Raw genomic sequence first — 25,145 nt, 5'->3', positions numbered from 1 at the left:
GTCCCCAGTAGTAGGCCAGCCACCTGGGATGTGGCCAGCAGCCCAGTGACCCCCCCTGGTCTTCAGCTCAGTTAAACTTTAAGAAACCCGAGCCAGGCCTGTAGGGGAACCTTTGAGGAGGGAGACCTCCCTGAACCTGAGACTGCTTCCTGCTACACTGGGGGTGGAGGGGAGGTAAAGTTTCCCCCAAGGGAGGGCTGCCCTCCTCTGCTAATAAGTGACACTAGGGCTGCACTCCAGACGCACTGTTTCACTGGACTGCCAGTTAGTTGGCCCTTCCCAACTTAGTGGCTGGATGTTGGGCTGAGTCTGGACTGCCAGTTAGTTGGCCCTTCCCAACTTAGTGGCTGGATGTTGGGCTGAGTGAGAAGGGCAGGCGCCAGGCGGTCAGGTCAGCTCTTTGGAGAGCTGGTCCTAGGCCCCACGCCTTAGCTGGGAGGTGGCACAGCTGACCCCGGGCTGCGTCTGGAGCCCCGCGCCCACAGCGGCCAAGACTCTCGGGTTACTTCCCTGGGCTTTGCGCTGCTTTGGCCCCGTCCGGGGGAAGTCAGGTGGGCACCTCCCGACGCGAGGTGTGCCTGGGGGGACCAGCACGCGCCGACCTGGAAGCTCGGCTGCTCCTCTGCCGCAGTAAATGGAGCCCTGCGAGGGACGCTCGGGAGTCATCAGTGAGCTCCCGCAGCCCCCTGTGGAGCAGGGGGGCAGGAGGCGTGGAGGGAGGATTGCGGGGGTGGGGAGGGTGCGGGGGTGGGGGGGTGGGGGGTGGGAGGGGGATGTAATGGGAGGACGAGACATGGAAAGGGTGGGGAAGGGGCTCGGGGAGTGGTGTGAGGAGCCCAGGGCCACCGGCCCAGCGGGCAGCAAACACAACAGCACGGAAACCACCCCTCTCCCCTGCTGTCAAGGCAGCGGGCCGCTGCGCGCCACGCCGTGGGCGTCTTGACCTGAAGGCTGCCGATATGACCAGCTACAGAAACTGCTCAGTGTCAGGGGACGGGCCAGCCTGAAGTCTGGGCACATGGCAACACCTCTCCCGACATCCTTGCATGTACGCTGCACTGGAGAAAACTATCATATGTTTATATGTGTATTTTCTGCCGCCCCGTCACTGACCTCCATGAAGGCTGGCTCGCCCGACTACGTGAGGCAAGAGGGGGGCGCCTCCCCTTCCTTCTAGTTGGTCACCGTTCCCATGTCTCCTTTGGAAGGAGACACTATCCGCCTGCCCCGCAGGCCCGACTTTTCCTCTGTGGAGACCCTTGCCCACACTTCCCAGCAGCCAGAGCTGCGGCGCCTGCATCCCGCCCGCCCGCGTCCTGCGCGTAGGCCGACAACGGTGATACACTGATACACACCCCTCTACGCTCGCCCTCGCTCTCCCATACGGCCCGCAAAACCTGCAGTCCCAGCCACCATCATGGGCAGTGGGCCGGACCTCCAGGGGAAGCCCCGGGCTCAGCCCAGAGGGGCCTGCGGAACCTGGCAGGGCTGACGCTGGGACTCCCCACGCGCCGCCTTCCACACCCACCCCCGCCTCCCCCGCCCCGCGCTCGTGCCCCGCCTCCGGCCCCGCCCCGCGCCCTCATCCACTTCCAGCCACACCCCCTGTCCCGCCTCCGACCCCGCCCTCCTCCCCGCCTAGCTTCTCAGGCCTGCCTCCGGTCTCCTCCGTACGCTTTGCGCTTGGAAGCAGCGGGGACACGCGGGGACGGACGGGGACGGCGTGATGGAGTCGAGTGGCGGCATCACGGAACCCCCGGGCCGGGGCCCGCGGGTGCTGGTGGTGGGCGGTGGCATCGCGGGGCTGGCGGTGGCGCAGAGGCTCTGCGGCCACCCGACCTTCCGGCACCTACGGGTCCTGGAGGCCACCGCCCGCGCTGGAGGTCGCATCCGCTCGGAGCGCAGCTTCGGTAACGGCCTGTCCCGGAACTCCTCACCGGAACCCTTTCCCAGAGCTAGTTCCTGGAGCCTAACGGGTGCTGCTTGAGCCCTGCCGTCTCCCGCCCGGCCTGCGACCAGGCTTAACCAACCCGGAAGCCTCACCTGACCCGAATGAATACCCGCTCCCACCCTCTCAATCAGCCAAAGTTCACTGGTCCCCGAAACTCAGATTCCCTGCCGGGGAAAGGTAGCCTATGGCTGTACGCAGGTGCCCCTGGGTATTGCCCCCAGCAGCCTGCGGTTAGCAACCAGGCACTCCTGCCCACCCTCCAGTGCCCTCCCCAGCAGGTGCAGGCCAACACCCCACCCCTGTCAGGTGTTCCCCTTAAATTAGGTCTGACCAGGCCTTTACATGAGGGACTGTGGTCTGCAGGGACCCTGTGGTTTTCAGAACATATTTGGGAAGGGCACAGCTGGCTGTGGTCCAGGAGAAGAGCTCAAGGACCACCTTTGTGAGGAGAGAACCTCAAGGTGGCATCTTATGTCCCCTCCCAGGTGGTATCGTGGAGATAGGTGCTCACTGGATCCACGGGCCCTCCCGGGGCAACCCTGTCTTCCAGCTGGCTGCCAAGTGTGGGCTGCTGGGGGACAAGGAGTTGTCAGAAGAGAACCAGCTGATTGAGACTGGGGGTCACTTGGGCCTGCCCTCCGTGTCCTATGCCAGCTCTGGGGGAGGTGTGAGCCTTGAGCTGGTGGCGGAGATGGGCACTCTGTTCTACAGTCTCATAGACCAGACCCGGGAGTTCCTGCACGCAGCCCAGACCCCAGTGCCCAGTGTGGGCGAGTACCTCAAGAAGGAGATCAGTCAGCACATGGCCAGTTGGACAGAGGACGAGGACACCAAGAAGCTGAAGCTGGCCATTCTAAACAACTTCTTCAACGTTGAGTGCTGTGTGAGTGGCACCCACAGCCTGGACCTGGTGGCCCTCGCACCCTTTGGGGAGTACACTGTACTGCCAGGGCTGGACTGCACTTTTCCTGGGTATGTGCATACTGGATCCACCCAGCCAACCCTCCCAGCACCCCGGGCCCCGTCCATGTACTCCAGGCCCCCTGGGACCCCTCCACGCACCCCGGACCCTCTCCATTTACCTCAGGTCAAGGTTTGGGAGGCAGAGGAGGTGTGGGAGAGACAACGGGACCTTTTGTCTTCCTTGTTTGAGAGAGATTGGTTGTTTATTTCCCTAGTTTTGCTCATTTAAGAAAAAGGAAATAATTAGTTTTCAAGACAAAGTGATTAATGAAGGAAACGCATCTTGTATGTTTTCTCCTCCGATGTGTACAAGGCCCTTTGTGTGCTAAGTGCTATGTGAGGGCTTCAGCCTCAGGTGGGCAGACAGGCTCTTCCTTGTGCGGTGGCTGCCCCTCCACTGGCATTGGGGAGACACTTGCAGGACTGCCCTGCTGGGCTCTCCCAGGTGCCACATCTGGCATTGCCACCCCAGGGCTCCTGCACAGGGGAGGGCTTTTGTGTCTATAAGGACAGAACAGCGCTGGTGGGAGGGGGGCCTTGTCATTACCTTGGGAGCTTGGAGCCCTTTGCTCTTTGACCCTCCCATTAGCTGTGGAGGCAGGATTAACATTCCTGTGGTGGATCAGAAACCGCAGGGGCAGCCCTGGGTGAGGCCGCCCCGCCCTCCCTGCCTCCCTGGGCTCTGGAGTGGACTCCTCGGCACTGGGCTGGTGGAGCTCGGAGGCTACTTCAGTGTCTCGCCTGCAGGCTGTGCCTCTAAGCAACGCCAACTCCTGTCTCTCCTAGGGGCTACCAAGGACTCACGAACCACATAGCGGCCTCTTTGCCCCAGGACGTGATGGTTTTTAACAAGCCTGTGAAGACCCTTCACTGGAACGGGTCCTTCCAGGAAGCAGGGTCTCCGGGGGAGACGTTTCCCGTGTTGGTGGAGTGTGAGGACGGAAGCTGCTTCCCGGCCCATCACGTGGTCCTCACCGTGCCCTTAGGTAGAGCCCCGCCTCTCCACCCCAGGTGTCCCTGGCCTCGGGCTTTCTCCCACCCAGCTCACCTTGTCAGTCTAAGTTTTGGGTAGATTTACTCGATGGTGTTTTGTAGTAATCGCTGGCTTTGGAATTAGGAATTTCACTCAGAGAAAAGGCAGTCAGCTGTCCTGCTTCTTTGGAGGTAATTTAAGGCAAGTTTGGGAGACTTCCAGAGGGAGGATCCCCTGGGAGAGAGAGCGTGATTGCCTCTGGAGGTTAGGTCCCTGAAGTAAAAGTAATCGAGGAAGCAGTCATGTAGCTAATTCTGTTTAGTTCTAGACCTGATGTCTTAGACAGAAGGTTTGAGTAGGAGGTGGCAATTTGATAAAAGGTGGAGATGGTTGAAGTTGTGCCAGCATTCTTTACTCCTCAGGCAGCGTGGGGACTTACCCGTCCCATCCCGTTTGACAAATGTCAACAGAGAGAAGTCCATCGCCCAGATTCACCAAACTCGCAGGTGTCAGCGCCCATGTGAGATGAAGTGTCTCTCGTGTCCTCCTCACCCCAGCCTGGTGGTGGTGTTGCCATGTGGTGTGTCCTTTCAGAAAGCTTGGGTGTGGCAAGCTCACTGAGCCCCCAGCTCCTTTGTCCACAAATGGAGCTATCTAGATGTAGCAACATATTGTTCGCTGCTCCGTCGGTCTTTCCTATTTTCTGGCTTAGAACTTTCTGTCATTGTTTCCATAACACACACACAGCTGCACAACTTTAGTCATAGTTGCCGCTGCCGACCCCTGTTGTGATCAGTGGATGTATTATTGCAACTGTCGGTATTGTTCCCAGGGAGCTGGGACCTGTCACACCTGCACTTTACACATAGAATTTTCTTGTATGTAGGTATCATTGCTTAATATTACTTGATGTTGATGGCAATTTAGGTTGTCTTTACTTTTTCTGTCTCACACAGTGTTTAACATGCACATTTAAAAACACTTATGTTGCTATGTCTGTGGGATCGGTTTCAGTAGCAGACCTGCTGGGCTGGAGACGTGATAGGCAGGGATGGCTGTAGGGCATGGACCCCTCTGTGGGTCCTCATGGCAGGTGCCTCGCTTCCTGTGAGCTGTCCATCTTCTCTTACTGACTTGCGAGCTATTGTGTCTTAAAGAGATTGGGGGGGTGCTGTCACGTTTTGCCAGGCAAACTGGTTCTCATGTGGCTTCTGGCGAGGCCTGTGCACCTCCCTGCTACTCCACTCCGCCCTGAGCCGCGTGCTGTGCAGGGGTTGAGAGGCAGAAGGCTCAGGCGTTCACACAATGTGCCCTACAGAGCATTTGGGAACGTTGTGTGAACTGTCCCTGCCCTAGCAGGTGGCCAAAGGGCCTTCCGTGTCCCTCCACTGCAGTCTGGCCACCGAGGCTGTGGGTCCCAAGCAGGCATGGTGTGTCTGGGGGCCTCTTCCTCTGATGGGGCCAGTGGAGTTCCCGTGGCCATTGATTCTACTTTAGAGACTTAAGCGGTGTAAGTCGTGTCCAATTATGAATTCCAGGTTTCCTTAAAGAACATCTGGACACGTTCTTTGAGCCGCCACTGCCTGCTGAAAAGGCAGAAGCCATCAGGAAGATTGGCTTTGGGACCAACAATAAAATCTTCCTGGAGTTCAAGGAGCCCTTCTGGGAGCCGGACTGCCAGCTCATCCAACTGGTGTGGGAGGACGCGTCGCCCCTGGAGGATGCTGCCCCCACGCTGCGGGACGCCTGGCTCAGGAAGCTGATTGGCTTTCTAGTCCTGCCTTCCTTCCAGTATGTACGCTCCCTCTCACTCTGACGGGCTGGTCCCACGGCCTTTTGGGTTGGGATCCAGCATTTCGTCCATTCCTTGTGTGGCATTTCTGGGGGGCTTAATGCTGGGAAATCCCAAGGGCACCCCAAAACACTGATGACAGGCAGACACCCTGGGCCTGACCCCTGCGGGACAGACGGAAGCCCACGGAGTGCAGCTTGTCAGCCTCTCAGCGCCTGGGCTGTGCTGCTGGAACAGGAGTCATGTTCACGGGGGAAAGGATTTACCAAGATGCTGGGGAAGCCGGGGCTTGTCGGTTACAGAGGGAGTTTGAAAGACCACTGTGTCCGTAACTGGGAGCCAGTGCTTAAACTGCTGCGATGATGGGCTGAAACATCCTTACGAGTTATGGGATCTTAGACACGTGACTGCGGGGTAAGTGGTGTGGCCGGGGGTGTAGCGTAAACAGCAGACACAATTCCAGGTCTCCATGCAGAGACGTGGTGGGGTTGGGGACCAGGATAAGGGAAGGGTAGGCTCCTCCAGCTTGTGAAGGGACCCTGTGCATGTCCTTTGCCCTGAAGATAAAGCTGATATCCAGGGGTTTGGACACGTGCCCAGGTTGTGGCTGGGCTGTGGCTTGGTCAGCCGGTGCGCTCAGCCACCTGCTGCAGGCCTGGTTCTGCAGCTCGTGCTCTGTGTTCAGGACGTCATGTGGATGACGGTCCCGGGTGATCCTGGGACACTGTGGCCCAGGACAGTGGCTGTCACACTTTGTGGTTTCAGGGCCTTATATACTCTTAAAAATTATTGGGGATTCCAGAGAGCTTTTGTTTATGTGGGTTGTATCTATACATTCACCACATTAGAAACTAAATCTGAGAAATTTAAAAATATTTAGTCTTTGAAATGACAGTAAACCTATTCCATGTTAATAAATAACATTTTTAATGAAAAATAACCATTTCTAAAAACGAAACTTAGGGAGAACAGTGGCACTGCCATGTCTTTTGCAGACGATTTTAGTGTCTGGCATTGGTGGGCAGCTGCCCGGTTGCAGGTTCTTTCTGGTTGAAACGCGAGATGATTGGGGCTCACACACACACACACACACACACACACACACACACACACACGTAGGGGTGTTTAAATGGGCCTCAGGTAATCGGGGGTTCTTTGGCCCTACACCAAAACTGAAGAAGCAGTAGTTCCTTAAAGGTTATCTGCACTGTGTGCTCTGAAGCCACATGATAGATTTTCACTCTGTTCCACTAAAATCCGTGTGTGTCTCATACTCTGAGTAGATCTCTTACCTCTCCATGTTTTTGGTCATTCTGAAAATGGTAGTTCGTACAGTCTTCCAAATGTTGATGCATTTCATGCACAATATCAAAATATTAAAATCATTACTGTCACCGCTGATCAGAAAAGTCTCTTGGTATTGGGAGCCCATTAAGCTGTTGGTGGCAGATACAAGTTTTCTAAAATTCTAATTCTTGCGCGATAGCTTAAATTTTATCATCCCCACTAAATGCGTGCAGTTGTTTTCCTAGTGACAAACACACTTGCTCTTTTTCAAGATAATGTGTGCCATGCACCTAAGCCTGTGGTCTGTCAGTCACTCTGAAACGGTGTTCATGAAAGAAGTGGCTTGTTCAGTGGGCACCTCAAACCACCGCACATGGGCTGTTGGCAAGACGCTGCTGCCGCTGTCCACAGAAGTGCTTGGTGCAACGCCTTCTGCGACCCATCACACATTAGAAAGATGAACGTTCCAGAGTCCAGGCCTAACATACCCAGTAACTTCCATAGCTTCATCGAGCACACCTTCACGTGAACTTGGCTTTTCTTACCGCACGTGTGTGGTGGGAACACACTGTGTTGCCGCCTCCCTCCTGCTAAGGGCCAGCAGTGGGTCCCGTTTTCCCTGCAGGGCAGTGCAGATGTTGGCAGAAGGGCACAGGAGGCCCCGTGCAGTATTCTGAGGAGTTCTCACCCGGCAGGGCCCCTGGCTCTTTGTGGCCCACGCTGACCCGAGGACAGCTCCCTGGTGGACCCTATGTGGGTGTTGGCTCCCTGCACAGTTGCTGGGTACTTGCTGAGGGACCCAGGTGATGGGTGCAGGGCTGGGCCCGACGTAGGTTGTCTTTCCCACACAGGCCTGCCCACGTCCTCTGCGGGTTCATTGCTGGGCTCGAGTCTGAGTTCATGGAGACGCTGTCGGACGAGGAAGTACTCCAGTCTCTGACCCACATGTTTCGCAGGGTGACAGGTACAGACCATGTGGCCACAGCATGCCTTGTGCCTCCTGCTGGCTGATCTCTAAGCAGGGACCAGAAGCCCTAACAGAGGGCTGAGTTGGCCTCTGAACGTCCAGGGACAGTCCTTCCTTGTATTGGTGGGAGCAGTTACCTGAGGAACTGAAATGGCTTTGCAGACACTTTCCACTCCTTTCTTCTGGAATGTGCCACCAAAATAAATGTAGCTGTCCTTAATCAGAGCTTCCAAGATGAGGACGCTGAGGCTCAGACAGCACAGTGACACCGTCACATGGTGGTGCATTGGGCGCAGCCCGCCGTGGGTGGTGGTGCCAGTTGGCGGGTCCTGCTTTTTGGGTGTTCCAAGTGGAGCAAAGCGGCAAGAGGCTGTCTTACCTGTCTTCGAGAGGCTGTCTTCATAACTCCTTCCTGCTTAGCTTCTTTTATTTTAAACTGCTCAGTCTTTCAAATGGAAGACACACTGCAGACACGCAGCAGGCATGCCAGCTAACATGTGACATCTCTGTGGTTCAGGAAACCCACAGCTCCCTGCACCCCAGAGAGTGCTGAGGTCTCGCTGGCACAGTGCCCCGTACACCAGGGGTTCCTACAGCTACGTGGCGGTGGGCAGCACCGGGGACGACATTGACCTGCTGGCTCAGCCCCTCCCTGTGGACAGAGAGAAGGCCCAGGTATGATGTGGCCACTGGCTGAGGAGGCACCGGGTCCCCCTGCAGGGTCTGTGTCCCCAGGACAGACCTGCAGCTGCTGGAACACGAGGGAGTCGTGGGTGGGGCTGGGACCCCTGACACTCAGAACCCATTTTGGTTTTGAAATTAAGAATTTTAAAATGTATTATTTTTATCAGAATTATACACGCACATAACTTAAAGCAACAGTTCTGGCTCAGAAACTAACAACACACGATAGGACGCTGGTGGAAAGCACCTCATTGCCCCCTTCCCAGAATGCTTTAGCTGACCCTCCAAGTAACATGTTTATGCCACCACTTTTTATAAAGCATTGAATTGTGGAAAACTTCACATGGATACGAAAGTAGTAGAACCTTTGGGTCCCCGCCCCAGCTTCCTGCCACTGCCTCACCCCTTGCCTAGGCCGCCCCGCCCCCGTGAGGGCAGTGTGCACCACTATTGACATCACTGTTTGGCAGATATTTGCATCTCTAAAGGACAAGGACACCCTCCTAATGTGTGATTAAAACATTGCCATCACACTTCAAAATCAATTGTCCAACACTCAGCGTGGAGTTTTCCAAGTGCCATGGTATCGCTTCAGTGTGTGTGCTTGATACTTGATTCTTGAATTTTCAGTTTTAGGCATTAGTGACTGACTTCTCACTGTGGCACGTTAGGTTTTAGCTTCTTCTGCTTCTCTGCTCACCCAGCGCTCTGCGGGGTGATTTTGGACAGCGTGCCATTCAGTGTTTACGTCATCTTCTTTGCTCCAGGTGCTGTCCACACCTGAGCTGCAGTGGTGGGCTTCTCTTCCTGCCCGTTTGTAGGTGTCAGTGTGTGAGCCCATGTGTGGATGTACAAGTGAGACGAGTGCGTGTGAGTGTGAATGTGTCTCTGTGAGTGAGCAAGTGTGCACGTGTGTGTGAGGGTATACATGTGAGTGTGTGTGTGCATGAGCGAGTATGTGCGGGGCTCAGCTTTCTGTGCACTTCTTTGCCTGGGTTCTGCTAGCTGCCCACGTCATCTCCTTTCCTTCCCAGGCAAAGGTGTCTGTCGGCTTTGGCCCTTTGAGGCGCAGCTGGAGCCTGGCCCCGCCCACCGCGGTCCCGCCCCACCCCCACCTGGCGCCTCTTCCTCCACCTTTGCTTTCGTGCTCCTGGTGCCTCACTCCTGCTCTGGACCCTGACTTCTGTGTTGTGCACCATCTTTTAGTTTGCTGCCTTGCTTTGTTAGCTCTTTTATTCCATTAGCTTCTTGAGAAAGGGATGGATGGGAGGTAAATTTTTAGAGAAAGTTTGCCCTTACACTTTTTTTCTACCCTTACACTTCAGGTGCTCCAGTCCTGAACACTATGTAACAAACCCCCATACCCAGTACTGGAAACAACTACTTCATTATGCTGACAGGCTCTGTAGGTGGGCACTTGGCATGGCTTGTTTCTGCCCCAAGGTGTCTGGGGTCTTGGCCAGGAAGACTTGAGCCACTGCCTCCAGGACTCTGCCAGGGCTGGGGTCATCTGAGGCTCCTGTCATGTGCTGGCCCTGGGTTGCGATGACTTGAAGGGGAGCTTGTTTGGGACGTCGACTGGCGCGCCTGGCTGTGGCCTCTCTTTGTGGCTTGGGCTTCCTTACAGCATGGTGGCCTCAGTGCCATGGCTACTCAGGGCTCCATCGCAGGCGGTCCAGAGAGCCAGAAGCTGTATCGCTTCCTGCGACCAAGCTTGGAAGTCAGAAAGCCCCACTCTGCAGCACTCCACAAGCCTGCCAGACTCCAAGGGCGGCACACAGACCCCACCTTCTTGTGGGAACAGTCCAAGAACTTACAGCCCAGTGAAAGCCCTGCATTGCACAGAAAACCCTAGTTTGAGAATCATGCCTTCAGGGTTTTGAAGACTTTCTCCAGTGTTGCTATTGGGAAGTCTAAAGCCATTTGGAGTCCTTCCTTGTGTCTGATTTTCAAATCTTAGGAAGCTTGGAAGAGCATTTGGCTCCCCATGCATCGGGCTCATCCATCTCATGCCTGGCCTGGCACCCGGGGCTTCCATCCGAGCCCAGCACTTGTCAGCTGGGAAGTTCTTTTGCATTATTGTATCTTTGCTCTTTTTCTTTTCTCTTTTTCTGAGACTTCTGTTGTTTGGATGGTGGACTTCTGGACTGGTCCTCACATGTTCTTGTCTTTTTCCCTCTTCATCACCATCTCTGGTTTTTTGGTGTTCTCCATTTTGTCTCCGAAACCCGTTGAGTTCTTGTTTGCGGTCATGGTTAATTTCCAGGTGCTTGCTGTCCAAGGCGTCCTTCACGGCTGCGCTTTCCGTGACGGCAGCACCTGCTCTCGTGGCCACATCAGAGTGTGGGGTTAGGTGAAGAACAAGGCCACACACTCACCAGCTGCAGTGAAAGGCTTGCAGCTCAACCCTGGGTGCCCGTGCTAACTCCAGCCCTTCTTTGCAGCTCCAGATACTGTTTGCGGGGGAAGCCACGCATCGGACATTTTACTCCACCACGCACGGGGCCCTGCTGTCCGGCTGGAGGGAGGCCGACCGGCTCATCCAGGCACAGCCACCCGGGCCCAGGCTCTGAGCCCGGCCTGCTCCTCCCATGCTGGGGGGAGGCTGGCACCATCCTTCCCTCTGACAGATGATGTTCGGCCTGGCTTGAGATTTGGGGTGCGTTGTAATTGAGGTCAGCTCCCTCACTTTTCACACCTGTTGCCAAGTCTGACCAGGTCTGACTAGGGCTGGGGGCGAAGTCTTCCTGGAGAAGCGAGACACAGGTGCCGCTGTGGACGCTGTTGGCGCTGGCTCACATATAAAGTGTGTTAAAGCCTCCGGTGTCCAGACTCGTCCTTAGGCCTCAGAGCGGCAGCATCTGTGGCTTCTGTCTTTGACTCGCCTCAGGCCCAGGTCACTGCAGGGCCCTGTGCCTCCGGTAGGTGGCCCACCTCCCCTGGATCCCTGGCCTCTGGGTGCTGTGGTTGCTCCTCATCCTAGGCATTTCAGGTGTCCCTGAGTTCTCATTGCTGGTGGCTAGGGCCACAGTGTAGCCAGGGGTCCTCCCCACTTTGTAGTGGGCCGGATGAAAGCCAGCAAATGGAGAGATGAGTGTGCAGGGCCACCGTGTCCTGAATGGGGGCCTGAGGGTTTCTGGAGGAAGCGAACAACAGTGAGGCCGCCATAGTGCAGACGGACAGGGCAGCCGGTGTGTCAGGGTGAGCGTGGGGAGCGAGCGTGTTGGGGTGCCACAGGTCGTGTGCGGGTGGGTGTGGGGTGAACATGGGGAGCATGTCAGGGTGTCCTGGCCGGTGTTGGGGTTGAAGTGTGTGGGGTGGAGTGTGTGGGGTGGGCGTGTTGGTGCGGCTCCTTATCCTCTTGTCTGGGGTCAAACCACCCCTTTAACTGTCTTCCCTGCCCCCTGCTCTGAGCTCTGTATGTGTGCCCACTGCTTTGTGTCACCGGAGTGGTTTTGCTTGCACACCTGCCAGCTAGATAGCTGTGAGAGCTATCCAAAATTCAACAGGGTTTTGTTTTGGTTTTATGGTCCTGGGGCTAAGAAAGAACGCAGCTTCTATCAGATGCCAAAGGTCGGTACTGTTTACATCCAAGGTTTCATCAAGCCATGCATCTCTGGGAGACATTTCTGCATCCAAAGAGACAAAGGCAGGACCCAGCTGCTATGTGGGTGGGAGGGTGCCTCAGTGAGGAGGGGCTGGGGGTTGGGTCCTCACCTGGCATCTGATTCATCAGGAGGCGCATGTCACTCAGCTGGGAAGCCACCTAGCAGGGCTTGTCTCCTATGGTGGGCACTCATCTCTCAACCCTGGGAGTATTTAGCGCTGTGTGTCAGGAGGTTTAAGACCATCAAGACCAGAGTACTGATATTTTTGTACTGAGAATCTGAGCATGTTGGAATTTTAGAAGCTTGTTTCAAAAATTCCATTAGTCATACTCTTGTAACCCATCGTGCAGTTGAATAGTTACATAGACTCCTGACTACGATTACGTGGAGTATCGGGACCGTCAGGGGAATTTCAGGCTCGTTATATTTATAGGTTTAATTGAGCAAAATTGCAGTCAGCATTTGCAAAGGGTTTGTTTGTTACATTAAAATTGGGAGTACTTGCAAAAGAAAAGGAGGGTATTACATTTGTAAGGTAAATTTTTGAGTTTTTTACAGACTTGCAAACGGGACTGCTAAATTTTGTTACACTTATACTCAGGATACGCTTAAGGAAGAACTAGGATTTTTTCATTTAATTAATGTTAATATACCTACGAATTTCTTTAAAACCCTGTAAAAGCCCGAGAACCTCGAGGCTGACGGGGCCCCAGATCGGCTCGTAGCCCAGTCCGGGCCCAGCCCGGGCCCCGCCCCCTGGGCTCCGACTGCTGTGTGAAGCCGCGTTGTGCGCACGCGCGGCCCGCCGCGGACTGCCTGAGCGCCGGAACCTTGGAGCCGGGTCGCGGGCTGGGCGGAAGGGTCCGTCGAGGGAGCGGTCCCCCGCGTCGCACGGAGCTCGAGGACTAGGCGCCATGAGGCTGAGCCCGCGCGCGCTGTGTAGAGCCGCCCGGCCCGCCTGGCGGGAGAGCTTTTCTCTGGATGGTCGCGACGTGGCGCGTTGGTTCCCGGGCCACATGGCCAAAGGTGAGGTCCGGCGCCGGGGTGCCCGGAGTCCCCGGGGCCGGCTCTGCTCTGGTCGCCCTCCAGCGGTTGGGGACGCCCGGGGCTGACCTTATGCCTGATTCCCAGCCAGGCCCTTCTGCCACTTTATTCCCTGAAGCCTGACTTTCCACGTCTGTCTTTTTTAAAAAATAACTTCCTGGATTTTATTTTGAGGACTACAGGAAAAAGGGGTAGGAAAGCACTTTACAAGTTGTGCTCAGCTGTTATTGCAGCACCTTTAAAACAGAAGCGTTTTTGTTTTCTGCTTAAATCTCTCTGGGAGTTTTTACTGTTTATTCGTCAAAATTTGGCCGATGGAAGACACCCAGGACCCGCCCCGCCCTTCTCAGTGTTGCGGGTCGCCACCGCCCAGCTCCTGCCCCTCTCGCCGCGCTCTGCGCCCCGGTCACCAGTACACGGTGACCCAGTGCCCGCTGTGCCAGGCTCCGCGCCCAGTGCCGTGCACGTCGGTGTGCTAGGCCGGGGCGCCCGTGGGTCGTGGCAGTGTGGACGGGAAGCAGTGGGGAGACGTCAGATGTGTGAGGATGTGTGTAAATGGGCTGGGGGGTGCTGTCACCGTGGGGGGGGACGCTGCAGGAAAAGCAGCCTTGTTACTTTTGTTGTGTGGGTTGTTCCTGGTTCAGGGTGAGTTGGGTGCTGTGTTCTTAGAGCAATGAGGGACACCTGTTGAATGCTGTGTGAGTATGACGTCAGGTCGGTTCTTACAGCAGCAGCAGCACCTCCACACAGTATCCAGGCCCAGTGAGTTGCTTAGATGACATTATCAATTTTATAGCCCAGACCAAGACCCCTAGAGTTTAAATACTGCACCCAGAGTGGCCCAAGTGTCAGGTGGTAGAGACAGGATCTGGCCTCCGACCGGGGCCAGAAGTTTCTCCTGAGCCACCAGTGTTGAACTTGAAGGGGGCTCCCAGCAAGTGGTTATCAGTTAACCTTACAGCACTTCACTCCAGTGGATACTTCACTCCGGTGTATCCTCTTTAGGTTGTTTGTGCGTGCAACATTCTTGACAGTTCAGCTTCCATCTTGTCCTACTCTTGAAAGGCCATGGACGCCTTGCCTCAGCTGTCTTCTGTTTTCCAGGGCTGAAGAAGATGCAGAGCAGCCTAAAGCTGGTGGACTGTATCGTGGAGGTCCATGATGCCCGGATATCCTTTGGTGTTTAGGATACTGGAATTTATAATAAGAAATGTATATTTGGTCTTCGTCCTGTTCCTGGTTCCTGGCACAGAACTCCTAAAACCCTTGAATTTCCTAAGTGATGAGAGTGACAAAGCAGTCTGTTGTTATGTTAATGAGGTGACTTCTGGAAAGCCCCTCTGGATGGGGCAGGTGCCAGGGGAACCAATCTGATATGGGAGGGTTGGAACTTTCAGTACCACCCCTGCCATCCATGAGGGGAGAGGGGCTGGAGGTTGGGTTCAGTCACCAACGGCCACTGATTTAGTCAGTCACACCACACACTGAAGCCTCCCTAAATCCCAGAGGGACGGTTCGGTCTGGACAGCTTCCGATTGGTACACACGTGCAGAAGTCGGGCGAGGTGCCTACCTGGAGAGGGCACGGCAGCCCCTGTTCCCCTCCCCCAGACCTTGCTCTGTAAGTCTCTTCTGTCTGGCTGCTCCTGAGTTAGACCCTTTTGTAATAAACCTGACATCTAGTGAGTGAAACGTCTCTCTGAGTTCTGGGAGCTGCTCTGGCAAATGACTCCAACCCGAGGAGGGGGTGATGGGAACCTCCGACCTGTAGCCGGTGGCTGAGAAGCATGGGTGACACCTGGACTTGCGATTGGAATCTCAAGTGGGGAGGGACAGTCTTGTGGGCCTGAGGGGTCTGATGCCATCTCCCAGGAGACGGTGTCAGATGGAATTGAATAGAAGGAGCCCGGCTGCTATCGCTGAACTGCTGGTGGTGTGGGGGGTCCCCCCACCCACCCCCCATTGGAATGGTGCTGAGGAGACCCTTCCTGAATCAGTGCCGAAGGCAGCAGGAAGCATTCCTGGCATGCTGCCTTGTCCTGTCCGTGTCCTCTGTCTGGCCCCTGCTCTGGTCCAGTCAGCCACCACCGTGGCCAACAGCCCCACTTGTAGTTATTGGCATTTAGAGCAGTGCTTCTTATCTGTCGTCACACATTAGAATTTAAAATTAGAATGACCGGTCTGGGTCCCTTTCCAGACCAGAAGGTTAATCAGAATTTGGTGGAGCCCCTTCCCCCCCCCCCCCCCGGGACTTCACTGGTCTCAGACCCCTGCCTGTGCCCCAGCTTTGCAACCATGCCCAGCAGCGGGCTTCTTTGGTGAGATGTGACCTGACCCGGGCTTCCCACCAGTGCCTGAATCAGCATCGTGTGCTGATCTTGGTCACCAGTGACTACTTTCTAGACCCTGTTTTTGTTGTATTTGAGCTATGTTTAGAGTCTCCGTTTATGAGGAGGGTTTGAGAGTTACCACCTCTAGATTGGGGGATGAGGGACCATTTCACGATTTCAAAGGCTTATGGGAACTTCTGTAATTAAGTACCGAGTGTCTTCACTGCAGGTAAATATGTCAGTTCATACAGTGTCCCATGTTGGTCAGAAGTGTTTACTGGCGAGAGTACATCTGATGATTAAAAAAATAATAATAGGCTTTGGTTATTATTCAGTGTATGGTGAGGAGAAGATATCTCTCTCCTTTCCTATCCAGGATGTGGCAAGATGCCCTAACACTGGACAGTGGGCCTGTGACAGGATCTGGAGGCTTCGGTGTTCTGAATTCGCACAGGACTGGTTAACATGGGGGGAAGGGTGTCCCTTTGTTGTGTGGGTGAGGACACGGTGGCTAACTGGGGACCTAGACCCTGACGGGCTGAGCTCAGTAAGAGATGAAGCACCAGGCATGTCCCGAACACTTGGAGATGAAGATAAGGAACTCCCCTGCTCTCTGTGTCAGTGTCACTCGAGGTGGGTCCCTGGCTGAGGTGTACAGGGGCCTGGCAATGGTAGCAAGGAGGGGGAACCTTCAGGGACTGTCTTCCTTGATGGGCAGTGGTAGTTTGAAACACACTAGTTAGGTGGCAATTTTTGAGTGATCATTCATTTTGAACTTATATACGTTGGCAACTAATCAAAGGTTTAGTTATGAAACCTTCCACTGAGCTTTGTTGTTTTCGTCACTGTCATTCCTGTTTGGAAAGCCTCGTGAGAGCCACTGCCCTGCCTGGCTACCTGTCATCTGAGAAGCAGCCTGCGGCGGCCGGGGGCCATGAGGAGGAGGCATCCCCTCCCCTGCTTGGTGGGCAGCTCAGGCCTCCCAGCTCTGGAACCATGAGGCTGCGCTCTCAGCTGCGTCAGTTCCTCCCAAAGGTGGTGCCAATCGGGTGACAAGATAATAAGTCAGTTGGCTGGCAAAGCACTGAAGGAATTTTGCCTTAATTTTGCTACATCCCGCTTTCAGGCCGCAACCCTCTGTTCCAGGAAACCCTGGGGATTAAGCCACACTTGCTCGTGCTCAACAAGATGGACCTGGCAGACCTGAGCCAGCGGCAGGTAAAGGCCGCCTGGCGCACACCTGCTGCCCTGGGCGCCCTTGTCCAGGGACGAGCTGCTGCAGACGCGCATGGACGTGCCCGGCCAGACTTGCTCCAGCACACCCTGTGTGTTCAGTGTGCTCTCCTTGGACATCTGGTTTACGGTCCAGGTCCTCAGAGTATGCGTCTCCCATGGGACGTGGCCGCTGGGCCCGTGCGGCTGCCGCTGAGGAATGCACGGCCACGTTTAATTTCATTTTAATTACGTTTCAGTGGTTGCGTGAGGCTGTTGGCCGCTGGCCTGGGTTCCCCTCTGACAAATAACAAACACACAACTAAAACGAACTGAATTAATATGATTTTCTTGTTCATTTAAGCGTCAGTCATACTTTTAGGTCAGTAGCTGATCAAATAGTACAATACTGGTTTTAAAAAATACGATTCATACGCTGATTTCGCTGAATGTTAAGACCAGTAAACTCACATTAACCTAGTTTACGTTTGAGCTTTTAAAGTATTAGAAATACTTTGTGATGAGATTGGGTTCGGACCTCAAAGTGGACTTGATTTTGTCAAAGCTCGTCAGGATACAGAGGGGTAGTGAGAATCCTCAGTGAAGACTGTATGGTCTCAGTGCTGGGTGTGGCTTCGGAATAACCTCGTTTAGCCTCATTTTACAAGACGGTAGTGGAGTGGAGGCCGGGTGGGCAGGCCGTGCACTGAGCACTCACCACGATGGGCCCTTCCCTCCTCACGCTGTCACGCTGCGTCTCCCCTGTGCCCGCGGCTACCCTCGTGCCAGCTCCTCCCTGAGTGCCCGGCCGCAGTGGCTCTGAGCCCAGAGAGTCCTGGGGAACGGGGCCTGCAGGGCCAGACCCTCGGATTGTGGTGTGTCGCACGCCTGTGTTCTTACTAGCATTTATAATGGGGATGTCTTGTCTCTTTCAGAAAATTATACAGCACTTAGAAAGAGAAGGCCTAAAAAATGTCATTTTTACCAACTGTATAAAGGATGAAAATATCAAGCAGGTAGGCTTTTGTTTGTTTTATACTTTAATGCTTCTGCTTAAATATATTCAGGAAACACTATGAAATATTGTACGCTTTCATAAGAAGTGGAGTTTTGGAGATGGATTTGCTGGGGGTCCTGGGACGTACTGCTGTCCTGGACCGTCTGTGAGGAGTTTGAAAGAGCAGAGTCGGGCTGCGTGTTATATCCCGGGGTTAAAAGTAGGAAAGGCATTGGCAAAATATGGAACGTTCTTCTTCCCAGTTGTTTTTGGAGGTTTCACTGGCTGACATGCATCTGTTAGAAGGTGGTTGTAGTCATAGGTGTTACCTGCCTGGGACGACTGTCCAGCTCCTTCACGGGGGAGGGACAGGCCAGGGCACCGGTGACCCCCACCATGGTGTGATGTGGACAGAACCCTGGACACTAGAGCCCACCACATCTGGAAACAGGAAGGGGAGGGTGCCCACATGCAGCCCGTGTGGTTTCTCCAGGTCATCCCGGCGGTCACAGACTTGGTCGGAAGCAGCTGCCGCTATCACCGAGGAGAGGTTGGTTGGTGGGGCCCAGTGCCTACTGCCAGGGAGCCCGGGCTCACCTGCTAAGCACAGGTGCGCCTGGCCCAGGGTGGGCTGTGGCAGCTCTGGGAATGGTCACGAGCCTCGCTGTAGGGCGGGTGCAGGGCCGCATGGCAGGTGCAGGGCGGCAGGGCGGAGGGGCTGCCAGACTTCCGCTTTCCTGCCTGCAGCACGTGGAGCTCTGCCTCATGGTCATCGGGGTCCCCAATGTGGGCAAGTCCTCCCTCATCAACGCGCTCAGGAGACAGCACCTCAGGAAAGGTACTGCCAGCCACCCTTATCCTCGGGCTTGCGTCTCCCCAAGCTTGGGACCCTGGTGGGACACGGCGGGTGACAGCCTGCTGTGCGGTTAACGGCGAGGCAGCCTTCGTGGTACGTTCTGCACTTAACTGGTTCTTTCACGTGTTAAATGTGTAAAAAAGGATGACTTTGCCAAACATTGGTGATTTTGTCTCTTCCTTAAGTCCTTTGGTCAATTGTACCCAAAGTGCTGTGCAGCCAGTGGGATCTGGTGTTGGGCCCTGGGCCACCGCCTGCTGTGGTCACAGAGCCGTCTCCTGGCATCACGGTTCTCCGATTTCGAGGCACACGGGAGCGTCCACAGCGCTCTCACTGTGCCTGTCCCTTTTTCCTTAAGTGTTTTAAAGTTCAAAGCCAAGGCTGTGTTGGCTCCACTTCCCGTGTGAGCTGGTGTCCTCTGTGGACACGCCGTGCGGCGCTGGGCCGCACTCAGCCATTATTGCGGCCGGCGTTTTTGGCTCACAGGCATGGTTCCTCCTCTGCTCTCTTGAAAGTTTTTTTTTCTTTAATCGTGGCTTAAAATCAGTGGCATCAAGGTGTGCAACCCGCATACTATTTCCAGACATCTCCAACTGAGAGTCTCCTCCAAATGCTGCCTCCCCACCAGCCCGGGGAACCTTGAAGCTGCCCTGTGGATCTGTGAAGATGTGAGACCTCACACACGTGGAGTCACAGGACTGATGGCACTCACACACGTCCCCCAGACCCACCCACACTGCTGCAGGCGTCAGAACGCCTGTCCCTTTGCAGGCTGGACAGTGCTGCACTGTGTGCGTGGCCCACGTCCGCCCCCCGCAGTGCACACATGTGTCCCTTTCCGCTGCAGCTGATTCGGCAGAGGGTGCACAGTCAGCTGGGGACACCCCCTGAATTAGGTCCCAGGGCAGCCAGTGTTCAGTTCAGCCCTACAGACAGGCCTGTGTACTTGTTGGGTCCAGGAGGGAGGGAGACGATGCGGGAGGAAAAGCTGTGCTCTGGCCTTTGCCGGCAGGCACCTCCTGTGGGTCCCTCAGCAGCTCTCAGAGCACCTGTCCAGGCACTGGGGACGCACGTTCAGGAACCTGGTTTGAACAGTCATTGCTGTGAGCTGGTGTTGGCTGAACTCTGAACGCCAGCTCATTTGGGCTCACGCGTCTCCCTGTGCCTTGTCTGCCAGGACTGTGTATTTCACGTGTACCTGACAGCCCCTTTTATCCTGCAGGAAAAGCCACAAGGGTGGGTGGCGAGCCTGGGATCACCAGAGCTGTGATGTCCAGAATTCAGGTAGGAACCCCGCTGGGCTGCTGGGCCCAGAGCTCCACACACACAGGCGCCAGCTGGCCCTTCCTGCGGGCTGGCCGGCTGGCATGGCTGTCTCTGTCCGTGCGTCCTTCCCTTCACTCCACGTTCGCAGAGCACTCGCCAGGTGCCAGGCACTGCACCAGTCCTTACGCCAACCTGTGGCAGGACACGCTGACCCCTGTGTGCAGACGAGGAAACAGGCATGGTGGTCTGGGCTGAGCAGGCCGATCCCATTCCCTCAAGCACAGCGGGGCTTCTCCACACTCTCACTCCTCCTGGCAGAAGATGGGGCTGTGTGGCTGTTGCTTTTATTTTTTCTCCAAGTGAAGTGGAGCCGAGTCCCCTGGGGCAGCCGAGAGCTGGGTGCCAAGGACACCGATCGGGGAGGCTCTGCGTGAGGCTTCCTGAGCGGCCGCCCGACTGCCCTCTGCCCACAGGTGTGTGAGCGGCCGCTGATGTTCCTTCTGGACACCCCCGGGGTGCTGGCTCCTCGGATCGAGAGTGTGGAGACGGGCCTGAAGCTGGCCCTGTGTGGTGAGCAGAGCTGCCCTTCGAGCCCTGCCGCCTGGTGCGGCACAGAGCCGGGTGCTGAGTGTCTCGAGCGGCCCCGTGCAGCCCTCGTGCACAGCTGCAGTGCATCTGCACGCTCTGGCCACATGTCTTGGGGCAGGCCTGGGGCTGAGGCTGAGGCGCCCTCACCCTCGGCTGCCTGCCCCCAGGGACCGTGCTGGACCACCTGGTGGGGGCGGAGACCCTGGCCGACTACCTTCTCTACACCCTCAACAGGCAGCGGCTCTTTGGGTGAGTTGGGGTGCAGGTCACGGGCCCTCCTCCCACTAAATGAGGTGCAGGGCGTCGCAGACGACAGACAGTGCACGTCACTTAGTGTGTAGGTGGACACTCTGTGATGCGGGCACATCTGTGAAGCCCTTAAAGTCACGCAAACCCCAGATCGCGTGCTGCTTGCTAGCCCTCCTACTACCCCTTCCTGCCCACCCCACACCCTGGTGGCTACCGCTTTCTGCCCTCGGCTAGAATCCCCTAGGAATAGGGTCACACCGTATGTCCGCTCAGCACTGCTGCTTCAGGCTCCCTGTGTTGGCACGTGTCAGTCGGTCGCACCTGGTCACAGCCAGGCGGTAGTTGGTGGTTTACTGTCAGCATGGGGTGTCTCACAGATGTTCTCTGTCAGGTCAGGCCATCGGCCTCGCCAGAGGCTTGTCAGGTGTTTCGATTTCTCTCAAAGAACCAGCTCTTGGCTTCACCGACTCCACTGTTATCCTGTTTTTGTTTTCATGGGTCACTGTTCGTTGTGGGCTGCCTTCTCCTTCGCTGGCATTCTGTTTTCATTGTCATTGTTGAGAGAAAGGGCTGAAATCTCTATAGCTGTTGGTCTGTTTTCCTCCAGTTTTGTCAGGTTGCACTTTGTGTGTTTCGAAGCTCCCTTGTTAGGACAGACACAGCCACGCGGTGACGTCCTCGAGACAATGGGACACCCGTGTCCCTGGGTGTGACCTTCCGCCCTTCAGGACGTTTTCTGCTCATCTGACACCGACGTGCAGCTCCAGCTTTGCTCAGTTAACATGCAAATCTCTGTCCCTGTCCGTCTTGATGTTCAATCCCGCGTGTGTCTCCCTCTCTCACCTTGTGTCTCCGTCTGTCTGTCTGTCTCTCTCTCTTTGGCCGGTTTTTAGGTTGATTAGACACTTTTTGTGATTCCACCTTTTCCCCTTTATTAGTTTATTTTCTATAACTTTGGGAGGAGGGGCCTTGTGGTTTTCAGACCCCCTTTAAGTGACATTATAACACATCGCATCTCATAAGTGCTCACAAGAGTGTATATTCACTGTTTTCAGCCTGACCTTTGGGCCGTTGTTGTCATGTGTCTTTTGCATATTTTTATAAACCCCAGATACAGTGTTACTCTTTCTGTCTATACAGAGATTTAAAGTATAAGACATAAGTTAACTATTTGCCCATCCCATTGTTTTCCCAGTGTTTCCATCTGGTGTTATTTTGCTCTGTCTGAGGATTTCCTCTAACAATTACTGTAATGCAGGTGACGAAATCTTTCTGATTTTGGTGGTCGGAAGTTGTCTTTATGTCACTTTTTTTGTTTTTGCCGTGTGTGTGGTTCTAGAGGGACAGATTTCTCAGTATTGGACAGGTGCTGCCTGTCTGTTCTTCAGTGTAGACTGTTCCTCCAGTGGCTGCTAAGATTTCCTCTTGATCACGCTTCTGAGTGGTTATGACGCAGGTCCTGCTGCGTTTTTGTCATGTTTCTTGTCCTTACATTTCGTTGAGTTTTTGGATCTGTGTGTGGCTTTGTAGTTTTCATCAGGTATGCATAATTCCCAACCATTATTTTTTCCTGAGTTTTTCTGCCTCCTCTCTCATTGCCTTGGGACTGCAGTACCCGCATGCTGGCAGCGGACACTGTCCCCAGCTCAGCAGTGCTGGGTCTTCTGCGGGGCAGCCCACATGCTGTTAGTCCCTTCCAGTGTGTTCTGTGTTCACCTCTGCAAGTGCAATTTGGGTCATTTTACATCTTCATGTCTCCACTGTGTAGCCATGTGGAATGTGGTCAAAATAACCACTCTAATGCCTTTGTCTGCTGGTCCTGCCGTCTGGGCAGTCTGATGGGTCTGTCTTCCTGCCGTGTGTGCTAATAACTTCTGCTCGGATGGTAGCCGTTTTGAATTTTACCTTTTTGGGTGACAAGTGTCTATATTCTTTTAAACATCCCTGGACTTTGTTCTGGGACACTTGTTTAGAAACAGTGTGGTCCTTTCAGACCCATGGGTCTGGAGCGGTGCCCCCACTGAGGCAGGCCTGTCCCCTCCACAGCGCCCGCGGGTCATGAGGTCCCCATCTGTCCTCGGCTCTGAGCCAGTGCCGGCCACTGTCCCTCTGCCCTCTAGCGTGGGGAGTGGCCAGTTCCTCTGCTGAATATTTTGGGCAGCTTTCTGCAGACTTCTGGAATTCTCTCTCTGGCTCTGTGCCTAGGTCTCCCAGCGTGTCTTGTCTTCAGGCTCTGCAGGGTCTCACAGTGCCGAGCTGGACTGTTGTGGGTCTGCTTACGTTCTTTGTGGGCTGATGTCTGGTGGCTTGAAAACCATTATTTTGTGTGTTTATGGTGGTTTTAGATAGGGTCATTCCAGTCACTGTGACTTAATTTGCGTGGAAGTAGATTTCAGATGTAATTTTTTCTCTTTTTTTCCATGGAAGTCAGTTCTGCTATCGTTCTGCCGTGTTTCTGGAAAATGTATCAGCCAAGCTCCTGCAGGTGGCAGGTCTTAGGTGTGTGTGGGGTCCTCCCCAGGCCTGTTGTCTCCTGGGCAGGTCCTCACCATTGCTGGGGCAGAGAGGTCGTGGGGCTGCTGCTCTCGGAAGTTTGATTTAGGAGCTGCATTTCATAGGATCTAGTTGGCGGGGTCTGGGCCCGTGTCCTCGTCGACTGGACATGTGGCCTGAAGCCAGTCTGAGTAGCCGGCTTCCTCACTGCTGAGCCCTGCCCTCTGTGGCCACCAGGCAGGTGCCACCACTCCCTCTGCCTGTTGGGGTTCTGGAAAAAGTAACCAACTTCCTGTGTCAGCCAGTGGAGTGCTGTCGGCTCCTGGGGTTCTGTCTGTGGGGGGTATTTGTCTCCTTCAGCCGCTCAGTGTCAGCTGTGCCTGGCCTGCCCCTGTGCTGCCTTCCTGTCAGGCCCTGGTCCATGTCCTGTGGGGTGGGGCATCTGTGAGAGTCACCAGGCACTTCTTGCAGTGGTGGGCACCGAGTCAGCTGTGTACCGTGGGCTACAGGAAACGCTGGTCAGACAGACCAGTCCATTCTCCAGCCAGCTGGAGAGACGCAGGTGATCCCGGCTATGCTGAGCTGCGTGTCTGCCCATAGGCACCAGGGCAGCAGCTCTGAGCGTGTCTGCAGTGGCCTGTGTGCTGACCTCGGGCCCCAGGCCCCAGCTGCCCAGTGGTGGGGTGGGTGACGCCCATGAACAGCAGTTGTTTTGTAGCCAAGGGCACCAGTGGGGAGCTGTCCCTTAGGGTGGTGGCCGTGGCCATGGCCACGCAGCGGGACAGGTGTCAGTGATTCTGGTGGGCCCTCAGGAGGCCTAGCTCCCACGCACACGCGGCCACTCACACCCACGAGCGGTCACATCATCTGTGGAGGCGGGAGTGACCTCGCAGGTGGGCCTTGGCTCCCTCGGGCTGATGGTGGCTTGTGCAGGTACGTGCAGCACTATGGCCTGGACGCGGCCTGTGATGACGTGGTGAGCGTGCTGAAGCGTGTGGCCGTGAGGCTGGGCAAGACGCAGAAGGTCAAGGTCCTCACGGGTACAGGTGAGATGTGGGGCCTCAGCCCGGCCGGATTTAGGGGACCAGCCCATTGAGCGGGCCTGGCTGTCTGGGGGGAGCATTGTGGGGACACCCGAGTGAAGGTTCTGGAGAGGGAGGGCCTCTTGCCCCGCCTCCCTGCCGCAGGCCTGGGCGCAGCCTGTACCATCTGCCCAGGTGACCCACCCGCCCAGGTGACCCGCCTCCTGTGTTCTTTCCTAGTAGGCCCTGCTGCCCGAGCTCCAGGGACCCACTGCAGGGCTGCTAAGGGCGGTGGGGGGTCCTGGGCCCCCGCCCACGTGGAGGCTTCCTCCTCATAGGTGACGTGACCGTGGTCCAGCCTGACTACCCCGCAGCGGCCCACGACTTCCTTCGCACCTTCCGCCGAGGGCTGCTGGGCGCCGTGATGCTGGACCGGGACGTGCTGCAGGGCCCTCCGGACCCCTGAGCTGGTCCGGCTGGCGAGGCCCCCCACAGCTGGGCAGCATCCTCGGCCTTCACGTCTGGTGCTGACGCGTGGGGCTCCTTTGCCAGGGGCTCTCTGCCGGTCACAGCACACTCAGGTCTCTGCTCTGGTTAGGAGGCTGTGCCCTCTGGCTCCTGCTTACAGGGCACGGGCCTGGGGTGTGGACATAATGGCCGCCGGATCCCTGAGCGGCCCCAGCGCCCGGCCCGCGAGGACGCTCAGTGGTGCTCACTGTCCTTGCCCTAGGAGGGAAGCTATGACCTGTAACTTATTTGTAAATTAAAAGGCCCGTCTGCCGTTGGCCTGCTCACTGTGTACCTGTAGCAGTTTGAGCCCATGTGTCAGGGCCCCTGTCACCCAGGCAAACACAGGTACGAACT

At 55.7% G+C, this 25,145-nt stretch overlaps 2 protein-coding genes across 4 annotated transcripts; both read left to right on the top strand.

The window, feature by feature from the left end:
* Positions 1–1,628: 1,628 nt before the first annotated feature.
* On the top strand, positions 1,629–11,457 carry PAOX (polyamine oxidase). 3 transcript variants are annotated; one of them, XM_033131401.1, is made up of 7 exons: positions 1,629–1,910; positions 2,437–2,923; positions 3,701–3,900; positions 5,426–5,678; positions 7,818–7,930; positions 8,451–8,608; positions 11,062–11,454. In XM_033131401.1, exons 1-7 carry the CDS (start codon positions 1,727–1,729, stop codon positions 11,188–11,190), a joined length of 1,524 nt encoding a protein of 507 aa, XP_032987292.1. In that variant the 5' UTR covers positions 1,629–1,726; the 3' UTR covers positions 11,191–11,454. The 3 variants fall into 3 exon arrangements, with proteins under 3 accessions (XP_032987292.1, XP_032987293.1, XP_032987294.1); XM_033131402.1 differs by lacking the exon at positions 8,451–8,608 and having other exon boundaries at positions 11,062–11,457; XM_033131403.1 differs by lacking the exons at positions 5,426–5,678; positions 8,451–8,608; positions 11,062–11,454 and having other exon boundaries at positions 7,818–7,925.
* Positions 11,458–13,017: 1,560 nt separating this feature from the next.
* Positions 13,018–25,080, top strand: MTG1 (mitochondrial ribosome associated GTPase 1). Its single transcript, XM_033130211.1, has 11 exons — positions 13,018–13,251; positions 14,374–14,438; positions 16,712–16,816; positions 17,746–17,826; positions 18,301–18,357; positions 18,555–18,645; positions 19,886–19,947; positions 20,403–20,499; positions 20,685–20,766; positions 24,193–24,305; positions 24,620–25,080. Exons 1-11 carry the CDS (start codon positions 13,140–13,142, stop codon positions 24,745–24,747), a joined length of 993 nt encoding a protein of 330 aa, XP_032986102.1. The 5' UTR covers positions 13,018–13,139; the 3' UTR covers positions 24,748–25,080.
* The last annotated feature ends 65 nt before the right edge of the window (positions 25,081–25,145 follow it).

Source organism: Rhinolophus ferrumequinum, chromosome 16, assembly GCF_004115265.2.
Source record: "Rhinolophus ferrumequinum isolate MPI-CBG mRhiFer1 chromosome 16, mRhiFer1_v1.p, whole genome shotgun sequence".
Taxonomy (NCBI): Eukaryota; Metazoa; Chordata; class Mammalia; order Chiroptera; family Rhinolophidae; genus Rhinolophus; species Rhinolophus ferrumequinum.
This window is presented reverse-complemented; position numbering and strand designations above follow the sequence as displayed.